This window comes from Eucalyptus grandis, chromosome 8 (assembly GCF_016545825.1).
Source record: "Eucalyptus grandis isolate ANBG69807.140 chromosome 8, ASM1654582v1, whole genome shotgun sequence".
NCBI classification, from domain to species: domain Eukaryota; kingdom Viridiplantae; phylum Streptophyta; class Magnoliopsida; order Myrtales; family Myrtaceae; genus Eucalyptus; species Eucalyptus grandis.
In genome coordinates this window covers 69,618,223-69,644,490 of record NC_052619.1, presented here as the reverse complement: position 1 = coordinate 69,644,490, position 26,268 = coordinate 69,618,223, and the positions used below count along the sequence as shown (strand labels likewise).

Sequence of the window (26,268 nt, the reverse complement as noted above, 5' to 3'; positions counted from 1 at the left end):
GGGGGAGGCGGCGGAGGCGAGGGCTCGCCCTCAAGCGCTGGCTGCCTTCCTCCTCCTCCTCCTCCTTCGTTTTTTTAAAAAATAAATATAAATTATATTATTATTTTGTTTTAAATTAAATTAAATTTATTTTATATTATATTAAAATTCAAATTATACCAAAATAACGTTATTTTGACTGATTTAAGAGCTCTATTCTGGCCAACACCCAAAACGACGTCATTTTGGTGTTGACGTAGTAAAAAATTTAATATAAAAATTAATTAAATTAAATTTAAAACTAAATTTATTTAAAAAATTTAAAAATAAAATTAAAAAAATTCAAAAAAATTCAAAAAAAAAATTATTAAAAAAAATAGAAAAAGGAGGCGGCTGAGGGCTGAAATTTTTGTAAATTTTGTAAATTTTTGTAATTTTTAAAATTTTTAAATTTTTAAATTTTTAAATTTTTTTTTTAATTTTAAATTTATTTTTTAATATTTAAAATTTATTTTTAAATTTAATTTAAATAATTTTGATATTATATTAATATTCAAATTATGCCAAAACGACGTCGTTTTGGCCGATTTAAGAGTTTTATTTTGGCCAACACCGAAACGACGTCGTTTGGGGTGAATTCGAGTTGACTCGGCTCTTGAGTGAGACACATCGGTGAAAAATATTAATATTTTAATGTCACGTTTGATTTCCGGCCAACTTCGCCTGAAATGGCACTTAGGTGTCCCACTTTTCTTAAAATGTGATATTTAAGTGTATCTTTCGTAAGTTATGACACTTAAGTATCTCTTTATGCCAAGTTATGGCATTTAAAGCGTTTTTTTACCTTGTGGCAAGTGGCATGCCAAATTAATGATCCAATCTCTATTTGCTCGTCTTGAAATTCTAGAATGAAGCATTGATTCATGTACTTGCAAGAAGCATTGGATATATGCACTTCTTGGCTGCTGGCTTTAGTAAGATAAAGAAGATTTTTCAGAAGAGAGACCGTTCCATGAATTAATGCATCTCAACTTCAAATGTCAAAAATAGATGCAAACCCCATTATTATTTTATCAATATCCGTCAGCTATATAAGTCATAGCACAAGATGAGCTTATGCCACATCTAAAGCCTTGCATGTAAACATACCATCTTCCTCCCCAACCCATGACAATGCTCTCTTCAATGGCAATCCTGTTGCCTTCTCCTTCCGTCATCTTCGCTTCCCTCCTCTTCCTCTTACTCATTGTGAAGAAATGGAAGAAATCCAACAATGCCAAAGACCCTTCTTCGAAACTGCCTCCAGGGCCGAAGATGCTCCCTCTTCTGGGGAATCTTCACCAGATGGCAGGGTCGCTCCCTCACCACTCGCTCCGGGAGTTGGCCATCAGGCACGGCCCGATCATGCGCCTCCAACTGGGCGAGATCCTGACCATCGTCATCTCGTCGGCAGACATGGTCAAGGAAATCCTTGGCAAGAACGAGCTCGCTTTCGCCCAGAGGCCCGAGATCGCGGCCCTCGAGGTCATGTCCTATGAGAACTCGAGCTTTGTGTTCTCGCCCTACGGCGAGTACTGGAGGCAGATGCGCAAGATTTGCGTGTTGGAGCTCCTAAGCATGAAGAGGGTCCTCTCTTTTAGATCTATAAGAGAGGAAGAGTGTTGGAACATGATCGAAACAATACAATCATCTCAAGGAAAGCCTGTGAACTTGAGCAAGATTGTACTGAACTTGATCAATGACGTCACCTCGAGGGCAGCATTTGGTGAGAGATGTAAATATAGAGACGAGTTCCTTTCTTTCCTCGAGGAAGTGACATTGCTTGGTGGGGGATTTGAGCTTCCAGATCTCTTCCCTTCGATTTGGTTCTTGCGTTATCTCTCAAGATTGAAACCGGCTTGGGAGAGACTGCACAAGAAGATCGATGGGATCCTCGATCACATCATTGCAGAACACAAGGAGAAATTGAAGGGAAACGGTGGGAACAATGAGGAAAATAATGCAAGAGAAGATCTTGTGGACGTGCTCTTGAATCTCCAGAAGAGTAGTGAAACGAACTACTTCATCAAGCCACACGTCATAAAAAATATTGTCATGGTAAGGCCTAATTTCATTAATAATTTCACTAAATATCTACTTTGCTGATATCTTACTTACAACGGATTTCTTTCTGCCTGAGCTTTTATATATGCATGGGCTATGTCTACACCCATAGATTTTCTGCTCTATGTGAAGGAATGGAAGAGGCTACTAGCTCTAGTTAGTAGTCCTTTTAAGCATGTTAACATAAGGATTTCATACTCGCTACAAAATATTTAATTTGAGTAATTTAATTACCTATTTAAATTAGCAAAAAAGGAGCTCTTATTAATCAGTATACAGTTGGCTTCCAAGAATTTCAACGGCAAAATGGATCGTCTAAAATGCATTCATGATAGAAAACATGATGATCACATCCATAAAACCCTAATATTCTCAAGATGTATCCCAGGAATTTATCACATGGTGGATGAAAGAGATCTCCCCTTGTTAGTTTTTTTACTATTCCCAGGTCAAGAGTTTGCACTGAAGTTTCCACGAGATTTGAAGTGATCCCATATACAGTTTTGCTCAGAAAAATATAATATTTTGTGTACACACACACACACACTGATTCAAATCTGCAAAGAACCTTCGAGTCCAAGTTTGACCATCTCGATGAGGCGACACTGCCTTGATCAAGTACAACTACATATAGCTACGGCCGAGGATTCGTCATTCTAAGCACACTATCATCTTATTTAAATGTCCAATATCATGCAAAATGTAAACCGATATTTCAGTTAACATCAATTGTGTCTTGTCGTATCATTCGGTATAAACTGATTTTTATGTGATATTGCTACGTTACAGGCTTAATATCACGTGGCACTTTTATCTTTCTTGTACTTTTTAAGGACATCCTTCTGAAATATAAAATCAATCCGTTCTTTGTATTTTGTGTAGGAAATATTTTCTGCTGGGTCAGACACATCCTCGACGACCATAGAGTGGGCCTTCTCGGAGATGCTGAGGAACCCCCGAGTGATGGAGAAGGCGCAGGCCGAGGTCCGAGCCGTCCTCAAGGGAAAGACCCAGGTCCGGGAGCAGGACATCCAGGGCCTCGAGTACCTGAAGCATGTCGTCAAGGAGACCCTGAGGATGCACTCGCCGGGCCCGCTCATGGCCCGAGAGTCGCGAGAGGCGTGCACGATCAACGGCTACGAGATCCCCAAGAAGACCAAGATTGTGATCAACACGTACGCAGTGGGGAGAGACCCCGAGTTCTGGTCTGACCCCGAATCGTTTGTGCCTGAGAGGTTCCTGAACTCATCGGTTGATTTCCGAGGGTCGAGCTTTGAGTACATACCCTTCGGTGGCGGGAGGAGGATCTGTCCCGGGATCAACTTCGGGATTGCAAACATCGAGCTCCCCTTGGCTCAGCTCTTGTACCACTTCGATTGGTCTCTGGCCGATGGGGTTAAGGCGCAAGACCTGGACATGTCTGAGACTTTCGGGATCACTTCCAGGAGGAAGACTCCCTTGATCATGGTTGCTGAGCCCTGCGTCCCCTTCTCGTACGGTGGAGATCATGATAAGTAGTTATCAAGATATGTGGTCATGCGTGTTAGCTACAAATCATTAGTCTCGTTTACCATATGTGGTCATGTTCGTGTTTTTGTTTGTCACTTGTATGATATTGCAGTTCCTGTTTTGGGACTTGCTGAATCCAATAAACGAGCTCATGTGATCGAAAGCTACTCTGCCAACTCCTTATGCACTGAATTTTCTTGTCATTGCATATGATTGATTAGTTCTTTGATTATCAGATGTGTGGTGCTAGCTTCATTCTATCAGGGATTCCATCTGTGTAACCCAAAATGAGTTCCGAGAAGGCGCGGCTTTTGGCCTCTTTCTCTTTTTTGTTCCGACAATAAAAATGAGCAAGTGTCGAATGCAAAGTCCCGGTTCATGCAAGCTCAATGCACGTCAAACATTAGATCATGAGGGTGCCCACCTGCTTTCGCAATTCATGGGAGTTAGGCTCACATAAATCGGGATTTTGTAAGAAAGTTCCATGAAAAATGAGCAAGCCAGTGGAAAGTTTAGTGTAAGAAAGATCTACAATATGTCACTTTCTTGAACAAAGGTCAACAAGGCAGCTTCTGGGGCACCCCTCGACGGCCCCCGATCCATTAGGGTTGCCACAGTTCGCTTACCTTTCACTTTCTTTATTAACATGTCATCTTTCAGCGATGTAGAAATACGAAGAGGCATATCTAAAAATTGGTTCCTACTTCTCACAATCATCTATATTTTTCGGACACAAATAAATGCGTGCCATTCATATCAAATAACACATATGCCTTCTTATCCATCTATCGAAATCGTACTTGAGATAACACTTTCGGAAGCTTTCGCTTCCTCTTGGGTGACCGCATACACCTGTCCTTGTGTTGGTGGCCTCTGTGGATTCCTTGGTGGATTTGGTTCAATAGTACTTTGTTGTATCTGTCGCACCGAGCTAACATTCGGCGGCAACCTCTTTTGTGGACAGTCTTTCTTAAAGTGTCCTATTTGCCCACATCCATTACATCTCAATTGGCTATTACAAGGTCTTGGCCCATGTTGTCTACCATATCTTTGGCAAAAATTACCCTGGTAGGGTGCTCTTCCTAAAATCAGGCCATTCCAAGCTCCTTTAAAATTTCCAAAGTAACTCTTTTTCTTAACATCCAGGTTTGACCTTGACTAGGATAGGGTCTCTTACCTCTTTTGAACATCATTAAAGGTCATTTGCCTCTTAGGTTCTAGTTGCTCTCTCTCTAACTCTTGCTCCACCAACTGTGCCCTCTCATAAATCTCATTATAATCCCTTATATTCAAAGGCACCAGTTGTTTCATAATATCAGTCCTTAATCCTTTCAGGAATCTCTTAGCCTTTTCCTCTCGATCCTCAACCAACCGAGGAGCATACCTAGACAATTCAGAAAATTTTTCCTCATACTGGTCTACTATCAGCTCCCTTTGTTCTAACTGAACAAATTCAGTGATCTTCCTATCCTTAGCACAATCAGAGAAATGCTTCCTATTGAAAGCCCTAACAAACTCATCCCAGTTCACATCAGTACCTGGTGGAAAGATCGTATCCCTCGAAGCTCTCCACCAAAACTTTGCACTTCCCTCTAGCTGGTACTCTGCCAAAACTATTTTCTCAGCATCACTGCAGTCCAATAACCGGAAAATCTGTTCCATTCCATCAATCCAATGTTCCGCCTCCTCAGGACTCCCCATTCCACTAAACTTAAGTGGCTTCAATTTTAGGAATTGTTCCACTAGTCCTTGAGGGCGACGTTCCACTCCGGGTTGTTGCTGCGCTTGTCTATCCATCAGATTTCCAATATTAGCCAACGCCTACAAGATATCTTCCATCCGGGGTTTAGCCCTCGATGGATGAGCACTTCCAGCTCGTACCATGATTTTCTTACAGTTTCCAAGCATTGCCTCAGGAATAATCTGAGACTCACTGTCTCCTATTCAAAGCAACTACTACTACTACATAAGTAACATATACATGTTATTGGTACATAAAAACAACTCAAGATAAACTACTAGGGATCTACGAGTGAATACTCATCACCCGTTATTCAATGTTAATCAATTTTTCCGTTTTATATCCTATGGTGTGCATCATTCTATCCTCATTTCCATCTGAGGCACCTTATCACTCCAAATAGACCATAGCTCTGATACCAAAAAGGGCTGTGGCACCCCTCGATGGCCCCCGATCCATTAGGGTCGCCACAGTTCGCTTACCTTTCACTTTCCTTATTAACATGTCACTCTGATACAATTTCAATTGCAGCGGGTTCATACAACCATGGGGGTTTACATTTTTTTTTTGATAGGTCCCTTGCGCAATTCATATACGGAAGCACATCTAGCAAACTCCCTTCCCTATATTCAGAAAATGATGCACACCTACTAAATATCTTATATAAGTTAAAGCCGAACACGTTTATTTACATAAAGCAGATGGACATTTTTAGTCGGTACATCAAAATGCCGTAGTCTTCTATACTTGGCTACACTTCAAAAGATGACCGACATCTTCTCCAACAGTCGAATACTTAGAGTCCATCGATCAGTGTCGGCGTCCAAAAGTTCCTCCCTTTGCTATCCCCCTCCTTGCAATCATAACCAACCACTTGATTCATCTACTGGTAGCAGTGGCAGCAGAGGTATCTTATCTAGTTTGAAATGTTATTCTCCAAAAGGGGTGAGTATAACCACTCAGCAGGTAAAGGACTAATAAACCACTCAATACATCATGCCATGCAATCATCACAATCATAGCATCACATGTCATACAAGCATCCATGCACATGTCATCATACCTCATGTACCATCATCATCATATAGACATCACCATCATATCATACACTTACCATCATCATGTCACATATGGCATCATCCTTACCATGCATCCATGCGTATAACATCATCATCATATCACCATATCACATGTACCATCATCATCATGGCATCATCATATCACACATGTCATCATCATATCACACATGTCATTATGCCATATCATATATCATCATATCACATCACACATCATCATCATGCATATCATCATGCCATGGGTGATCATCATCATATCACATCACACATCATCATCATGCATATCATATCATACATGGTTCAATTTCCACTTTTAACTTTCAATTTGATCACCACATCACCCATCCTCGGATCACCAATTTCATCTCATATTATACACTCGCGCCTCATCCTGGTATCGTGAGAAAAACCTCCGGCATTCAGCCATTCCAAGCCATCGGGCATCCGGCCCCCCACATTCCGGGCATCTCGCATCCCAACTGGCATCACAAGGCATTCCTCTCGGGAAAAGACCTTTGACAAGGCTTCCGGCATTTACACTCCCTGGCCGGGCATCCCACATCCCAACTAGCATCACGAGGCATCCCCCCGGGCACAAACCTCCAGGGTTTTCGGAATTATGTACCGACATACCACCAGGCCTCCCCTGGAATTACGTACCGTATACCACCGGGCATCCCGACACTCCCGGGGAATCTCCGGGGCTCGCCATGAAAATGGTTTTCCCTGCCCTCCGGAATTACGTACCGACATACCACCAGGCCTCCCCTGGAATTACGTACCGTATACCACCGGGCATCCCGACACTCCCAGGGAATCGTTGGCTCACACCTCTAACGGCCTTCTCACTTAGCTCAATTCACATCTTTAATTATAGTTCAATTACAACATAGCATGTGATGTGATGTGATGGCAATCAAGATCATATTCATCATTGAATTCACACATGCATCTCAAATCATTATCATGCATGAAGCTAGACACCATCATCCATCACAATACAATTCATGGAGTCCATGCAATATAAATTGATCCATATCTCATGCCTTTTCAAAGTTTACAAAATTCCAGCATGTACCATTTTTAGAAAATATTTAAATTAAATATCTATATAATTCTCACAAATCATAAAAATTAAGGCAAGTGATAATCAAGACAATAGGATAATGATTTCGTGCAAAATACATGGCCAAAATAGAATTCCACACACTTCCATAATTCACACAAAATAGCATGAAATTTTCGGATGAATCAGAATCCACAGTTTCCGAAATAATTTGATTAAAATATCCATACGACCTCCAAAAATTACGAAATTTTACCAAGTTATAGCCAAGAAACTAAAGTAAATTTTTCATGAAGACTTCTAAGCCAAATTATTTTTAGATTAATTTATACAGTCACACGAAGCTTCTGGATCTAACACTGAAACGTCCAGTGCATGCTTCTCCGAAATACTGAGTTTTCACCTACCTATCCTTCTTCATTTCCTCTGAAATTTGGATATGTTTTACATCAAGATGTTTTCTACAATTTTCAGGAAGAGATCTAAGTCAAAAATCCAGATTATAGTCGCCGTTTAGGTCCATGAAGTCTCGGGTGTCCTGTACTACATCTCCAGAATTACCGTCTCCAAGATTCAGTCGATTTACTAGGTTATACTTGTTATTTTTGCTTCAAATTTGAGTATGTTGTATTTTAAGATGTCCCCTACAACTTTCATGAAAAAATCGAAGAGAGATTCTTAGCACAACTCAACATACAACCACAAATCCATCAAAAGGTCAGTGAAATCGTTCCAGGTCTGAGGTCTCCGTAGGATTAACCTCTTAAATCTCCATAATTTTCCACCAAATTTTATTATGTTGTAGTTTAAGATGTTAGCTACAACTTTCATGAAGAGATCCAAGTCAAAATTGAACTATAAACATGCATGCAAGCTCTCACAAGTTTCTGACTCAAACAATTTATGCGAAAACATTCCAGATCTAGCATCTCCGTAGGATGAGAGTTTGACCCCTCAAATATCCATCAATTTACACCAAATTTTAGTATGTTGTAGTTTAAGATATTATCTACGACTTTCATGAAGAGGTTAAAGTCAAAATAGAACTCAAAAGATGCATGCAAGCTCTCACAAGATTCTGGGTCAGGCGGTTCATGCGAAAATAGCAAGCATCTCCAAGAACAAACCTCATGTACTTCGATTTCTAGCCTCTAAACATCCAAGAATTCAACCACACATGCAAGACACACATGCAAGAGTAGAAATCAATCCCTACTTGCCTCTAGAACCAAGCGGACATCGACACACGAACGGCACACCGGCGACGGGTGGACGGCGTGCGGGCGGCGACGGGCGAGCTCCTCCTCCTTGGCCTCCCTCTCTCTCGCATCTCACTCTCTCTCGGCAACTCTCTCCCTCTCTCTCACTCTCTCAAAACCAGCCACTCTCTCTCTCTCTCTCTCTTTCTTTTTGGTGGCTTATATATTGCATGCCTTCTTCTCTTGCATGGGGACACTTGTCCCTAAGAAGGAGACAAGTGTCTCCTTTGCCGAAGACACTTGGAGGCCATGCGTCGGCAGCCCAATGGGCTTCATGGGCCGGGCCTCTTGGCCCACTTTAGGCCCATCTCACTTGGGCCTAAGGTCCAAACTTAAATGGCCCAATTTTATTTTATTTTATTTTTATATAATATATATCTTAATCATCATTTAAATAAATATCTAATTGCATAAATAATAAGGCCATTAAACTTATAGTCACAAATCCATAAATTCCAATTTATGATGCACATGGCCAACGATAGAATTTTCTTTCCTATCACATAATTATCCCTTAAAAGCTTGGCCATATATCTTATTGCAAATTATGGATTAAATGGCCATAAAATAACTTGATGGTACTTCCATCACCTATTCATAGACTTTAATGTAACTAGAGGTCGTTATGAATTTTGGGATGCCACAGCTTCAACAGGAGCAGAAGATGGCCGCATTATTATTTATACACTAGATGATAATGCTAGTAAGAACACCTAGAGAGGGGGTGAATATGTGTTAAAGAAATTTTTGCAAGACTTAACAACTTAATTCGATTTTTATGAAGACAATAGACTAAAGATATAAAAGACTGTAAACAGTTTTATAAGATTGCGAATTAAAGTAAAGAGTTTAGGGAAAGAGAATTGAAACACAATGTTTATAGTGGTTCAGCTTAGACTAAGCCTACGTCCACTCTCCCACATTGACAACCCATTGGCTAGATTCCACTAAGAACCAAAAGATATTTTACAGTCTCACGTCTTTGATTCCATAGTGTAGAGACTCTACTACACTTCCTCAAGGTCTCACAAGTATTTGATCTCTCATTTGAGTACAGTTTAAGCTCGACAAATTGAAACAGTAAAGAACTAAGAGTTTCAGACTTTGGAATTTTTCTTTCATGCACACACTCAAATAACTTGAGCGTCCTCCTTATATGCTCCTCCATGTCATTATAACCGTTGGCACATTCCAAATGAGTTTTTTCCAATCTACCCGTTGGACATAATCAATTAGGAAGATCTCGAGTTATTTAAGGAATGTGATGATAGCCCACCAATCCCGCTCGCCCATACAATCAGGATCTAGGTTTCCATAAGTAGAACTTTCCAAGTATACTTAGCCAATCAACAAATCTAATTATTCAAATTGATTTCAATAAGAATAATTGATCACGAAATGCTATCTCCAGCCGTGAGATCTCCTTCAATCGTGCGAACCAAATCCTTAAAGATATACTTGCATTTGGATAAGTTTTCTTCATCGGATAAATCTTTTTTTCGTCGATCTGTAAACTATCAGTGAGAATAGACTTTAGATCTTGAGTCTGGAAGTCTTCAGACTTTGAAGATAGAGTCTGAAAGTTTTCAGACTAGATTGATGGAAACGTTTTGTCAACTTCAAAACAGATAATGAAGTTTTCTCCAACATTGGACAGCCACAGGCCAACATAAGCACAAGTCAAACATTTCAAACCAGACTCCTACATTTATTTATTGGCTTCTATATGAGACCAAAAATGTGACATCATAAAGATGACACATTCTTTATTTTTCATGTCTATTTTTGTGGCTCTATGGTTGTAGTTTATGGACAACCATTAAGGGCCAAACCTAGTTGTCCTTCGGCAACTATTAGCTATATGCCCTAGAGCAACCATGTAATAGTTACATGTTAGGAATTATTCAATGGCAAATAAATATTCATTTATCGTCCTATTTATATATATGAATAAGTCCATAAGATTAGTTACAATTGAACCTATTCTTAAGGTATTAAGAATATGTGGGGAAAAGTGCCAAAAAGTCATAAACCTTCTATCTTTGTGTCGTCCTAAATCTTTTTTGGTACCGATTTAGTCCTAAATCTTTTTATATTATGCCAATTCAGTCATTTCCGGCCAATTTTGGTCGCATTTTGCTGACTGAACACCGGTCGACTGACGTGGCCTGATTGGCGCTGAAGTGGACAACTTTTAATGATATTTTATTTTGAAATTTTTTTCTTTTTTTCTTCTCCTTCGCAATTTTCTTCATTCTTCGTTTCTTCTTCTTCTTCTTCTTTGTCTTCTTATTCTTCTTCTTTGACCTCGAGCCCTAAATCCGACGCATTAGCTTGAGTCGGAGGAAGATGCAAGAGCAGCAGAAGAGGCTAAGGCAGCAAGTGATGATGCAGCAGTCCTTATACCCTCACCCTGGCCTCCTTGCCACCCCCCAGGCTGCCTCCTCGCGTTGAGATGGCGGGGCATGCCCTCGCCGGCCATGGGCGAGGCTTGACCCTCGCCAGATCTGGCGAGGGTGAGCCTCATCGCCTAGGCCTCGGTGAGGCTCGACCCTCGCCGGCCGTCACCTCTGGATGGTCGCCGAGGTCCGAGGACCGGCGGAGGAAGAAGAGGGGAAGAAAAAAGAAAAAAAAAAAAAGAAAAAAAAAAAAAAAAAAAAAAAAAAAAATGCATAAATATTAAAATATTGTTACAAGTTGTTCACATCAGTGCCGATCAGGCCACGTTAGTCGACCGACGTCCAATCAGCAAAATTTGGCCAAATTTGGCCGGAAAGGACTAAATTGGCACAACATAAAGAGGTTTAGGATTAAATCGACAAAAAAAAAGGTTTAGGACTTTTTTGGCACTTTTCCCAGAATATGTGTGACAGGTTTACAGTTATGCTGAATCTTTAAACAGTTCTAAATCGATGGATCATTGAGAGGATATTGATGATCTTGTTGAGATCGGTGTGTTTTCAAATTTCATCATTCAGTATTAGATACTTGAGGGGATGATGAGTCACAAGTCATTGGGTATTGTGATATCTGAGCTAGAATACGGGTGTTTGTCTCGGATACGTTCACTGAACGTGACATACATAGAGTGATTAGCGATGTGTAAGCTTTTTGCGGGGTCAATGTCTGATCGTTCATGCTTTTGTTAGGTGTAAAATCCTTAGACCTGAAGCACAATGCTGACTTATATGTTGGATAGCTGTGGTTCACAAGTGTGCATAGGACATTAATCTTGTAATATATAGATATACAAGATTAATGTCGTATGCGATCTAATCGTGACATTGTATTGAAATCCTCACCCCGGGTTATAACCAAGAATGAATGGTTCAGGTCTTGAAGAAATACATATCAATTAGATTTTGCTATATAATCGAATTGGTGGCTTGATCAATAATTCCATGGCATTTGTTGGATCGGGACATGGTGAGATAAAATGATCAAATCACATGTCAGCTTTTCATTATGTCTGAAAACATTTCACATTTTCTAGGTAGTCATGATATATTGCCAGATGTCACTCATGGTTTGCAGGAATAGAAGATTGATCTAGACAATTAGTTCTTTTAATTGTGCTAATGTGTTAGTACAAGTCCTACTACTAGCTTAGTGATGAACTTAGGGATGTCACACACCATAATCAATTAGAATGACGTTTGAACGAAAGAGATAATATTGCAAGTTTGTTTGCAATTGAGCCAATTAGATTGAGTCGGGCTAGAAATAAAAGTTCTGAAAAAAGGGGCTTCAGACTTTACAAGTTCTGAAGTGGGCTTCGGACTTTATAAAGTCTAAAGCGAGTTTTAGACTCTACGGCCAAATCAAAGATTTGAAGTGCATTTAGATTCAGTGACATAATTAATAATCTAAAGTGAGTTTAGAATTAATGGCATCATTAATGATCTAAAGCGAGTTTAGAATTAATAGCAAAAATAATGATTTGAAATGGTTTTTAGACTTAATGGCTAAATTAAATATCTGAAACGATTTTAGATTTAACAGTCACATTAAAGTTTTGAAACTATTTCAGAACTTAACAATCACATTAATGATTTGAAATGGTTTCAGAATAAATGGGCAGTTTGATCTAAAACAGTTTCAAATTTAAATGACCAATTAATGCTCTAAAACAGTTTAAGATATAACAGTCAAATTAAATATTTGTAACAGTTGCAAAGTTAATAACCATAATAAAGACTTGTAATAGTTACAAATAAATGTTTGAAATAATTCTTTGTAACAGTTACAGAGTTAATGCTCGAATTAGTGTTTGAAATGGTATAAGAACTTACGTCCGTCAGAAGTTATGACCAAATTAATTCTAAAATGATTTTAGAGTTAACGAGCCGATTTAAATGTGATTTGCACTGGTTATAAAAGGTAATACGGAGAGTAGATCACATAATGATCAACGATTGACAATTGATAATTGAGAGTGTTGATAGTGATCAACAAAAGTCATTAACACACGAGTGATTACTAGCACAATTGTAACTGTGAGATCTCTCAATTTCTCTCTTCTGTTCAACGTGAAAATTGGTGGTGTCTCTGATTTAGAGGCTTGACACTTGTGGGGCTGGATTTGAACAACGTCAGAACTTGCAGTATGAAGAGATCAAACGTTTTGCATACGAAGAATGTTAGAACCAGTATTACCGAAAGACATTAGACATTCGTGGTGGTGGAAAATTCCAAGAATGTAAAAATCAATGTTACCAAAAGGCATCAGACGTTCGTGGTCAGAGTTTGAATAATGTCAAAACCAACTTTAGAGCATGGTACAAGGTTAATATGATTAGTCTCTTTATATCTTATATGTGCTTTTATTAAAATGCACGAAAATGTTATGAAAACACATGTATAAGAGTTTTTACTTCCTCTGCGATTAGACTTTGATCTTAATTTACTTATGCACGTATGCTTGTTTATCGAAACAAACACCAACAACAACATCATGGATCACCTCGAATGTCTTTTACTGCATGCTTCCGTAGATGATGATGTGGGTGTCGTAGCTATTCTGCACGAATGCGAGGCAAACTTGCGAACTGCTTATGGGGTACAGTATGCCGCCATGATCCAAGTCCATGAATGCGCCTCCGCTGAAGGTGAACTTTATCTTTGGTATGACGACTGACTTTGTATTAGGGAGATCGTAGCAAGTGTCGAGGTTTTTGAAGCTCTTTGCCCTCTTGTACCTTGCCATCTCCTTCGGAAAGCCGTCCTCATGGCATTGTATGTGGCGTCCAGGTTTTCGTCAGACCTCGAATAAGTAATGGCTTGTCACAGGTCGATGGGAGTATTGATACATTGCGTCATCGGCACCATTTGCAAACACTATTTCGTCATTGTCATTTTCGGTATAACATTAGGCTATCGTTTCATCACCAACTGTCGTTCCGAAACATCAACTTTCGGAGAGAAATTTCCATGCACGGCCATGCACACGTCCGATATTAATCCCGAACAGCCTCGCCAATTGATCGAGCTGAAGACCTGTAGCCCGCAACAGCCATGCGTACGTCCGCAACATTATCTCAATGCAAGACTACACGAGCAATAAAGGCCACGCTCACACCTATGGAGTCAACAAAAGAAGAGTTGAAGACGTTATTCATGCATAACCACGCATGTATCCATTGATGATCAACAAATAAGGGACCTTTGACCAAGAGGAAGCCCACGCAAATGGCCCACACGAATGAGGACAAGCCCATGCGTGGTGTGAAGGCCACGATCGTCAAAGAACAACTCCATTTAGGCTTCGTTCGTTTCACGGAAAATGACTTCCAGGAAAACGTTTTCCGAATTTTCCGGTGTTCGTTTAACGGAAAATAAACTCCTCAAGGAAAATGTTTTCCATCAATGGAAAAAAACAACCTCCAAAAAGAGGAAAATGTTTTCCACTTTTCAAAAGTGGAAAACATTTTCCATAACTTCTTCCACCTTATTTCTTTTCACCAACACATTCTTATTTTATTTTTATGCTTTCTTTTTTTTTTTTCTTTTTTTCTTTTCTTTTTTTTTTACTTTTCTTTCTTTCCTTTTCATTTTTCTTCCTTAGCCTTGCCGGTGGCCGGCCACGATGACAGCCGGCAACTGGCAACGGCGACCGGCCGCGACCACGAGCTAGCTTGAGCTCTGCCCTAGGCCGGCAAGGCTCCGCCTAGCCCGATTTGGGGAAGCCGAGCTCGAGCCTCACTAAATCAGGCAAGGCGAGCCTCGCCGACTTGGGGTAGAGCTATGGCCTCACCGGATCCAACGAGTTGGGCGAGGCTCGAGCCTCGCTCGAACTCGCCGGAGGTCCGGCGAGCCGCAAGCTTGCGGATTTGGCGGCGAGCTCGGGCTCGCCGGGATTGGGAGCCCAAGCTCCACCGCCGGATCGGCGAGCTGGTGGCTCGCGAGCCCGACAAACCTTCGGCGAGCTCGAGCAAGATCGGGTGAGCCTCGAGCTCGCCAAATCTAGCGACCGAGTCTTGGTCGGCCATCATCAAGCATGCAATGGCGAGAGGAAGGAGGAAGGAGAAGGAAGAAGGAGGGGGAAGGAGAAGGAAAATAAAAGGAAAAAAGAAAAAGAAAAAGAAAGAAAAATAATAAATAATAAAAATTTCATTTTTTAAAAATACAAATAATTAAAAATTCATTTTTAAAAAAATATAAAAATAAAATAAAATTAATGAACAATGGAAAATAATTTTTTTTTTTTTTTTTGTATTTTAGTCAACTAAAAATATTAAAATTCAATTTTTTGATAATTTTTCCCAAATAATTAAATTAGTTAACGAACGGAGGAAAATATTTTCCACTCAAAGTTCAAGTTTCAGCCGAATGCCGGAAAATATAGTCATTTTCCTGAAAAATGACTTATGGAAAAATGTTTTTCGGAAATGACCCATTTTCCACGAAACGAACGGACCCTTAATTCTCCTTTCCATTTCTAGGTCAACGATTAGAAAATAATTTACCAAGCCACCATGTATGTTGCATGAAGGGACGAGCTGGCATGTGCCTCGTTCGAAACTTGGTTTTTCGGTGGGACACCAACGCCAAGAAGACAGGCCAGCGGAAGACACGCCACCCCTTCGACAGTCAACAAGAAAAGGAGAATGTTGACCAACAAACCGAGAGAAGAAGCTGAGAGTGCTAGTATGAACACCTAGAGGGGGGTGAATAGGTGTTTAAGATAAATCTTGGCAAATATATGCGGAATAAAATAAACTTTAAACAAAGGAGTTAGGGAAGAGAATAAGAACACATAAATTATAGTGGTTCGGCTTAATCCAAGCCTACGTCCACTCTCCCACGCTAACAGCCTTCTTGGCTGGATTCCACTATGCAATCAACAAGAGATTACAACTTTGAGTGCAAACACTTAGTAGATCACACTATCTCACTAAGTCACTCTTTTGGTATTTCTCTCACGATCACAAACGTTTAAGCTCTCCAAAGACAAGTGTATGATCGAAGGTCGCTCAGACTTTGGAATTATAAATTCTACGCTGTATCTCTTACTTGCTCATCGATCCTTCATCTCCTTAAATACTTCTCCACTTCCAAACTAGCCATTGGACAGTATCCCAGAGAATCGTCTTCCAATATACCCATTGGACAGCTCTGTATCTAGAAGATTTGGTAGCCGTTGAGTGACAAAGGTAGAATCCCAAATTGATTCCGATCGCCCATACAAATGGAATCTTGGTTTCCATAAGTAAAGCTTCTTCGTATAGAAAGATCTTGTCTTCAAGATCCAGTTGTCAATCAAATAGATAGAGTCAATCAAATTAATCTTGATGTGGAATCCAAACCAGATCACTAGCCGTTATATGATTGGGCTTGAGTTACGTTACGTCGAATTGGATGTAAAGTCCGAGAGCAATAGACTTTACAATCGAGTCGAATGCGATAGACTTTGCAATCTGAGTCTGAACATATTCGGCTTACGAACGGTTTTAGCTTTAAGGTCTGTACCCGGTTCGGCTTCAGCATAGAGTACGTCTTACGGTTCATCATTCACGTTCAGTCCGGGAATTTGTCAGAGTGAGCAGACTTCTGATGTGGAATAGAATTTGACACTAAAGTCTGGCAGTTTTCAGACTTTGACACAAAAGTCTGGAAATCTTCAGAATATACTTTGGACATATGTTACGTTCAGTCTTCTGGTCGTCTTCACACTTTGACAATATCCTTTACATGTTCTAGCATCTGCATGGTCTATTACTTAACCATTAAACATGTCAGTAGCCTTTGATTTATTTTGTCATCTTCAAAACATCATAAGGGATTTCCCTAATAAAAGCCACGCCAAGGTCCACGTTTCTCTCTCCCTCTTCGGTGGCCAGCGGAGAGAGCGTCCGGGACAGCATGCAAGCCACGTTCCCATCCACCCGTCCTCGCCTCCTTCTGCCACCGAAGCTTTCCTTTTTGTTGACTGGTTTTTGTCAACGCAACCAGTGACGAAAATAGCAAACCGAGAAAGAGAAAGAATGGCAAGCGAGAGAGAGAAACCGAGAGAGAGAGAATAGTGAGCGAGAGAGAGTGAGCAGCGAGGGAAAGAAAGGGACTGTTCCCTTTCGCCATGCACGCGTTGCCAACGTTGACGCCGCTCACAATTGATGTTGCTGAGCCTTGTCCGTGACTGTGAGCTCCCTGATTTCTTGTTGTTGGACTTAAGGCAAGTGAAAGTCTATTAAGCTATGTAATGCGATGCTGTTATTGTCTAATGTAGTGCAATAGACTTGGAAGTATTTGGATTTTGAATGTTGAAAGCTGAATTTCGGATGATTGAGATAGAACGGAATCATGAAATCGAGGAAATGTTTTGATTTTCTCTATGCATTTTTGGTTCTGTTGAGCTATAGTTGAAAGGACCAATTTGTGGTGAATTCTTGGAAGTAGAAACAGCCGTGGTCTAGGTGTAGGATTCTGTTGAAACCGCACTACCCAAAATGGGTCGAGTCTAACCCAGCAACCTTGTCGAATTTTACGGAGAATTTGGGACTAAGTTATGTGATTTATTACTCTCTATACATGACTAATTTGACTCAGTACTCTTCATGAAATTCCTTCCTTTAGGTCTTGTTTACAACATATCAAAATTTTGGAATTTTCTGAGTTCGTTTGGAGGTTTTTCCAAAATTTTTATCAAAACTGTGCATTATGATTTTTGAGCTGTTTTAATCCGAATTTGTAAATCTTGAGTTGTTATCCGACATGATTGTTTTTGTGGCATTCGACATGTTGTTCAATACCGAAATTTTGATGAAAACTCATGGGACTTCTGATGGCATTGCATTGAAAATATTTTTGGTGTTGAAAGAAGTTAAGATGTTAATGCTGCCATTGGACCCTTGTGTCAATAATACTCCGGGAGTCGAGATGCCCAAAGGTTCGAATGAATCGATGCCCTTTGGATGTCCGAGGTCCGCAGAGTCTTAGAGGTTCTCCGGGAGTGTTGGGATGCCCGGTGGTATGTCGGTACGTAATTCCGACTGGCAGGGGTAACCATTTTCATGGCAAACCCTGGAGGTTTCTCATGATGCTAGGTAGGGTGCGAGATGCCTAGAGGTGTGACGTAAACATATTCTAGATGCCCGGTGGCCCAGTGGCGTAATTCTGGAGGACTTTGCGACGCCAGGATTGGGTGCGAATACCTAGAAGGACGTAAATACTGGTCCTCTGGGGGGTGAAACCTTTTGAATATTAAAATCGATGGATCTACTAAGTATGTGTGTGGTTTGGTTACAAGATTAAATTGTGTGGCATGGAATATGATGTGTCATAACAGTTAACAGGTTAACAGTTCAGTTATATAATCAGGACCCATGTGACTGAAATGGTGCATCTTAGCTTTGAAATTGCACTTGTCATTGCATTGAGAGGTTTTATGAAAAGGATGCACATCACTCATTTCCTTTAATTACACATGTTTTGTCTATCTTGCATGAAATTAGATTGTGATGGCTACGCATGATATAGTTTAGTGGATCTTTTACAACTGTGTGGTTGTACTCACCCATTCTGGAGACTAACATTTCAGACTAGACAAGATACCTCTGTTGCCACTGCCACCAGCAGATGGACCGAGTGGTTGGATATGACCGCGAGGAGGAGGACAGCAAAGGAAGGAATTTTAGGACGTCGACACTGATTGATGGATTTTAAGTATATGACTGTTGGAAAAGATGTCGGTCATCTTTTGAAGTATAGCCAAGTATAGAAAACCTTGGCATTTTGATGTACCGGCTAATGATGTCCATGAAGTTATGTAAATAAAAGTGTTCAGCTTTAACTTATAAAAGTTTTAGTTGGTGTGCATTGCTTTATAATTCAGAATGGGGAATAGTAGATGGATGTGCTTCCGCTATGTAAACTGTGCAGGGACCGATCTAAAAGATATAAACCCCCAGGATTTATAGACTTACTATAACTCTTTGGTATGAGAGTAATATTTTATCAGGTCAAGAGAAAGGCAAGTGGATTGTGGCGACTCTAGCGGATTGAGGGCCGTTCGGGGGTGCCACGTTGTATGCTGTCGGGGGCAGTTGAGTGATGATGGTCCCGGAGTCGATGATAGCCCCCGCCTTCGAGAAGACTGTCAATGGGATTTGCAATTTAGTCCCTGTTACCGTGATTTCCACTATGTTGATGCCATAGAACAGTGAGCTTTCATGAGGTGTTGCAGTTGGTGTCAAGGTTAACGACTTAGGCGTTTCACTAGCCTTGCCAAATGTTAAGTACCCTGTTGAACTGGATGATGAGGGCAAGCAATAGGAGAAATATCAGCCGTACTGGGTTGCGGTTTGTCCCACGATCGACAAACTGTCCCGGGCTAGGCCAAGCACGCCGGCCACCTCGCCAAAGAGGCCATAATTGAATCCACCACACCCAAATTGGAAGTTCCATGTCACATCCGTGGATAACGTCAACGCGTCGGTTGCAAGTTCCCCAGATGAAAACGATAGGTCACCGTAAATTATTTGGCAATTGCTAGTTGAGCCAGAGCAACTTGTTGAAATGTCTGCTCTCATTGAATAAAATCATAATCTTATCGGGCACAATCCTTATTTAGAAAAAGGAGAGAACTATGTGTATTTTTTGAAGATATATACCTGATCCAGAACCACTGCACATCGGCGAGGTACATGGTGTACTAACATAGGACCAGGAGTCAAACGGGTCGAAGATCGACTCAGATTGAAGGTAACAAAATGAGCACGGCTCGCACGGAGTTTAAGTGAGGTTGCTGCCGGTGTCGAAGATCAACGTGAACTTCGAGGGTCTATGTCAATGCCCCAAACCCTGAGCATGCGAACACCTCACGAAGGTCAATTAAAATTGTGACGTTCTAGGACGCGTCGCCGATAAAGCCAAAATTATGGCCAACAAATTGCAACTTTGACACTAGGTTCTTTTTTCCTTTCTCGGTCCCCAATTTTTATCCGATAATTTCTAACCCAAAAATTTCAAACTTGCCGATAATTCAATAACCGATGAGGCGATGTTCAATAATTTAATCTCGAAAGTTCTATACCCGAAATCAAATTAAATTTCACTGTTAAAAATCAATTGAATTCGACTTTAATATGACCTAAATTATTGGGTGGCATTTAGAGGTTCTTTTGCGGTTGATCCGTGGTCGATAATTTTCGATCCACGTTTGTGCCTCTTCGAATCATGGACGACCCTTAGTTGTCATGTAATCGCGAGAGTTCAACTATGTATCCCGAATATAAGATTAATAAAAAAAATCAGTTTATTATCGTTCGATGTAAATATCGTAATAGTGTGGAATCACCCACGAACCAATTACGTACTTCTATCGAATCAATTTATATCCGTTCGCTAATTGACTTGTAACAATGTAATATTGACCTCTAACAATGTAATATTGACCATTGTTGATCCTTATGGTTGATCGGTCGATCCCTGATCGAATTTGTTAGAGAAAACTTCATTATTTGTTTTGAAGCTGACAAAACGTTTTTATCAGTTTAGTTTGAAGACTTGTAGACTCTTTCGTCAAAGTCTGAAGATCGCCAGACCGCTAGACTCAAGATTTAAAGTCTGTTCTCATTGACACTTTTGAGCTTTTATTTTATTTTTCCATTAATTCCCTCACACAGGTTGATGCTTTGAACATCATTAATCCTATCTAGGATTGATAGATCCCGACATGGATTGGCGACATCCTATCTAAGGTGATGCGGTCATTCAAAGGCTAACGCATCACCGAGACAAGACATCATATAGTATCACCAATCAATCAGATTCACCCACATTACATGAATTACTTTACATTCGCATATATATTATATATAACTAGACAATGAATTAGAAGAGGAAATCACTTTAGCAATCGCAAACGATAAATAAGAATCAAAAGGGCAATCATGACAGTAAGAATTATATAATAAAGAATCAAAAGGATCATGACAGTAAGAATTATATAATAAAGAATCAAAAGGATAATCATCACGTATATTAATAGAGAGGGGGGGTTTATTAGTACCAATAGCTGAAGATTTGCAAGAAGCAGAAGGCGATGGAGAGTTGACTTGGAAGATGTGGCTTTCCGACTTTTATTGCGCTCTTTTTGCATAACCCTCATCCAAAGAGAACACAAGACTGAACAGACAAACAAAGAGCAAAGTCCTCATGCAGTTGTGCAAACATGAAGCAGCCATCTTTGACATTTGCGGCTTCGCAATGGGAAATCATATTGCCAACTCTTACAATTTATGATCCTAATTAGTGATCAACCTGCTTACGTGCCCGTAAGTGATTCATAGTTTGACCTGCAAAACAATGCTCATCAGTCGACGGTACTGTAAAATGATCCCCCCGAAGCAAAAGTGAAAAGAAAAGTCAACGGCATTGGACTTATCTAAATTTAAGCCGGGTATGTAATTGGGTTCTTGTGATGGGGTTCTACTTTGTTTGACCAAGAAAGAATGAGATTGCTGCATTTGGTCCCTGTCATATGCGGCTGTAGAGGTAAGTCAAAACACATTACGGCCAACATAAGGCTTCGAGCCTCGTATAAGTTGCCAGGAATGAGAAAAAGAGAGAGGATTCCAAAGTTGGTGTTGGGACTGATTTTCCAAAGAAGAATGATTCCTCTGATACCCTTTCATTCAAAACAAGATCAGCTATATCATAAGCAAAAGCTCACGGCCATTTGTGAGCTTGAAACTCTCACCCGAATCACACCTTCATGCTCACAGAAAATGTTACCTATAGCCACTTCAAGAGTGTCTTAGAGAGATAGCTCAGCGATACATCGATGAAATTGTCTCTCTGCTCTTTTACTACAGGATATATCTTTCTCATCCCTTTCCCCTGACACATCTCTCATCGCCATGCTGGCTGCTTTGCTGGTCTGCTCACAAAATCCATTAGTTATCGCTCACTGGTAAACCCCTAGAGCAGTAAGATGGCGGAGAACACACCTCGCTTCCTTGGTCAAGTCATTGTGCAAGAGAGGACATCCGAATCAGCTGCAATCATCTATGTATTAATCATCCATCAATCAGACAATGAGTTGGAAAAAGATATACTATTTACATTCATTACTAGTGCATACATTCTTTGCAAATGAAATTCATGCCTGATATTCTTATGAAGTGCTATGAAATTGACATTATTTCATCACTCCTAGAAAAGAGGTGTCACCATAGACATCCGCAAATACCAATTATTCTCTTGTTCTGTGCCGCCTATATTAGAGAATGAGGTTCATTACATCTGGACTGTCCACCTGACCTTCCTTTCACTGCTCCTCAGCTTTGCAGTAATAGACTGGAAACTGCTCTGTACATATCTCGTGATGGCCATGACAAGCTCCCTACAGGAGCAAGAATTTGTTTTTTTCATTTGCTTCAGTGTGATGACACCTTATTCAACTGACTCAATCGAACTTGAAAAGTATAAGGACCTGTTTTGCTGGTTTTGAAGCGTTAACAGAACCCAAGTGCGTCTATGCTATGCCAGTAGTTAAATCAGCAAGAGCAGATTAGGAAATTGATCATCTAGAAGAAGCTCTAAGAGAGTAAACAGTTAATGACCTACAATTGGAACTCAAGTTTTCAGTCAGATGATGTTCTGAAAAAGAAACTGTCATCCTACTGAATCATAAGAATTAAGAGGAACATGTATTCTTTCTCCTCAAAAAAAAAAAAAAAAAAAAAAAAAAAAAACCTAGAGTGAATGGCAAATATAGCATCAGAGACCCATATGGCTGTTCAGAAACTTACACTGGTGAGCAAGGATACTGACAGCCTTTTACAAAGTAAACAAACAAGTTGGTATTGTAATGCTCGCCATCAATCAGATAAATACCCGGCAACCTCCATATACACTTGAATGACGTTTTCTTGTATAGGTGTATGGCAGGAAAGTTGTAAGATGTCATGTGCAAATAAACAGCTCGACAAGTTTGGATGCTAGAGACATAGTTGAGAAATTCAAGAATAAGTGAAGGGGCTGAACATCAAAGAACAAGCAAGTTAGTTCCTGTCGTGCTCCCTGGACACGATAAAGAACCACAGAGAAACAGAACAAGGACCCACCTATTCCAAGATTTCTTTAACTATTTATCACTCCTGGCGTCAGAATGTAGATTAATGACCATTCCGATTTGGCATAATCACGATTAAACAGGTCCACCATATGCAAGAACAAATTTAATTAAAGGAATACTGATACGGCAAGCTTTATTAATACTGATACAGCAAGCTTTATTAAGACATCATAAAATCATCCCCTCAAGACTTTTCTTTAGTTTCATAACACAGAACCCATTTCCTGCTTCAATTGTGCTTGAGATACACTAAGGTGCTTTACTACATGTGATCACCTAATCAAAACAGACACTCATTTCACTTTCTTTTGGTAGAACAAACCTTGCGGTTACAAATCCAATTAGCTTGTGGCTTTTTCCATCATCATGACCATGGTTGATGGCTGCCCCAGACACTAAACCACGTCCATGTGCTACATTTTGGTAGAACTCAGGTTCATAACTGTAAATCCAACTATTTAAGAGCAGCAACTAGTCCATCTACGTATCCACATCAACTGCTTATGATTGCTTAGTTCTTTGATTGTCAGATGTATGGTGTTAACTTCATCCTTTAACCCAAATGAATTCCAGGAAGTCGTGGCCTTAGCCATCTCTTTATGTTGTTGTGACAGTGAAAATGAGTAGCTATTGCATGCACCATCCCGGTTCCGTAAGCTCATTAACATAAAACATCAGATCATGAGGGTGCCCACCCGATTTGACTATTCATGTGAGTCAGGTTCATATAGACCAGGAACTTACAAGAGATTTCCATGAAAAATAAGTATCCACAGGAAAGTTTAGTGAAAGAAAGATCTACAATATCTCTTCTTGAAGAAGGAGAACAAGGAAGCTTCAGTAGGAACAGAAGATAACCACAAAATTTTTTGTATACCGGACAGCCATACTCCAACATAAACATAAGTAAACATCACCAAACGAGTAACTTATTTCTAGACTTACATAATACCCAAAATGTGACATCATAAGGTCAATAGTTTTGTTCACAGACAACCACTAGGGGCAAAGCCAAGTTGTCCTCTGGCATCATTATAGATCACCTCAAAGGTCTTTTGCCGCATGTTTCCGTAGATGACAATGTTGGTGTTGTCTCCGTTCGGTGCGAATGTGAGTCAAACCTGTGAATCACTTATGGTGTACAATATGCCGCTATGATACAAGTCCATGAACGCACCTCCGCTGAAGGTGAACCTTATCTTTGGGACAACGACCGACTGTTGTGGAGATCATAGCAAGTGTCAAAGATGTTGAAACTCTTTGCCATATCGTAGCCTGCCATCTCTCTCTGAAAAGCCGTCCTCATGGCATTGTATACCATCGGGGGCAGTCGGGTGATCACCGTCCCAGAGTCAATGATAGCTTCCGCCTTTGAGAAGACTGTCGACAAGATTTGCAGTGTAGTCCCTACTACCCCGATTCCACTATGTTGATGCCATGGAAAAATGAACTTTCTTGAATTGTTGCAAGGGCTGTCAAGGTTAATGAGTTTGGCGTAGTCTTGCCTAATATTAAGTACCCCGTTGAGATGGACGATGAGGGCAAGCAATAGGAGATATATCGGCCATACTTGCTTGCAGTTTGTCCCACGATCGACAAGCCATCCCGGGCGAGGCCAAGCAGGCCAGCCTCTTTGTCAAAGAGGCCATAATTGAATCTGCCGCAACTGAATTGGAAGTTCCTTATCACATATGTGAACGTCAACGTCAATGTATCGGTCGTGAGGTTCGTGGATGAAGATGATTGGTTGCCATAAGTTATTTGGTAATTGCAAGTTGAGCCGGAGCAACTTGTAGAAATGCCTTCTCTCATTGAACAAAAATCATAATCTTTTGAGGCACAATCCTTATTAAGGAAAAAGAGAGAACTATGAATTTGAAAGATACGTACCTTATCCAGAAGCACTGCACAAGGGTGAGGTACACAGCACATTAGTGTAGGATGAGAAGTGAGACGGGTTGAAGATTGGCTTGGATTGAGGGTGGCATGATAAGCAGGGCTCGCACTGAATCCAAGTGAGGTCACTACCAGTGTCAAAGGCAAGTGTGAGCCTTGACTGTGTTGAGCCGATGCCAATGGTCACAACGTATTCAACTGAGTCGAATAGAGTGGCCAGGATAGTGGCCTTTGAGCCTCCTAAGCTGCCTCCTTTGGTAGGGTTGTTGCTGCTGCTCATTGAGAAATTTGATCGAATCAAAGCGACCCTCGATTGGTCTCTGGCCAGTGTTTTCGTGTGGTTAAGTGCATTTGGTTTGGCTTGACCGTGCGGAGAGCATGGACCGTGTTTGTGCACTACTTCTAGGGACGATTATCGGATAGCACCTCCATCATGATGTCACTATGAGAGGCTATAAGAGCTCGTGGAGCTAATCAAATGTAAAAATCCATTAATGTGAATTTCTATTAGGGACTTGGTCACTCCAAAGTCATCCGCCAGTTTAGCTTTTTTCTTTCCATTAATTTCCTCACGCAAGGTTGATGCTTTGAAAATCAATAGTCTTAGCTAAGATAGAGACGGGCCAGCATATATTATGATCAATAAATGAGATTCACCCACATTACATGTATTAGAGAGAGAGAGAGAGAGAGAGAGAGAGAGAGAGTTTTGTCAATAGCAGTAGATGAAGTTTTGCAAGAAGCAGAAGGCAGTAGAGAACTGACTTGGAAGATGTGGTGGCTCTCAGACTTGTATTGCACTCTGTGTGCACAACCCTCATCCGCAGAGAAAATAAAACTAAGAAGAGAAACAGAGAATGAAGTCCTCATGCAGTTGTGCAAATTTGAAGCAGCCATCGTTGACATGCACGTATTGCAGTAGCGTTATTCCCTAACGGTCCGCTCTATCGCATATATAGCTTATGTAGGTGCTATTGTCTCCGTTTTGCAGTGTGAACTGCATCGCTAACTCTCACAATTTATAATCCTAATTAGCGATTAGACCCGTTTCACATGTGCTT

General features: G+C 40.5%; 2 protein-coding genes across 2 annotated transcripts; both read left to right on the top strand.

Moving 5' to 3' along the window:
* The first annotated feature begins 1,146 nt into the window (after nucleotides 1-1,146).
* On the top strand, nucleotides 1,147-1,870 carry LOC120287485 (premnaspirodiene oxygenase-like). Its single transcript, XM_039300300.1, has 2 exons — nucleotides 1,147-1,753; nucleotides 1,866-1,870. The coding sequence occupies exons 1-2, from the start codon at nucleotides 1,147-1,149 to the stop codon at nucleotides 1,868-1,870; spliced, it is 612 nt and encodes a 203-aa protein (XP_039156234.1).
* A 7-nt stretch (nucleotides 1,871-1,877) lies between these two features.
* Nucleotides 1,878-3,600, top strand: LOC104417833 (cytochrome P450 71D95). Its single transcript, XM_010029043.3, has 2 exons — nucleotides 1,878-2,076; nucleotides 2,965-3,600. The coding sequence occupies exons 1-2, from the start codon at nucleotides 2,074-2,076 to the stop codon at nucleotides 3,598-3,600; spliced, it is 639 nt and encodes a 212-aa protein (XP_010027345.3). The 5' UTR covers nucleotides 1,878-2,073.
* Nucleotides 3,601-26,268: the final 22,668 nt, after the last annotated feature.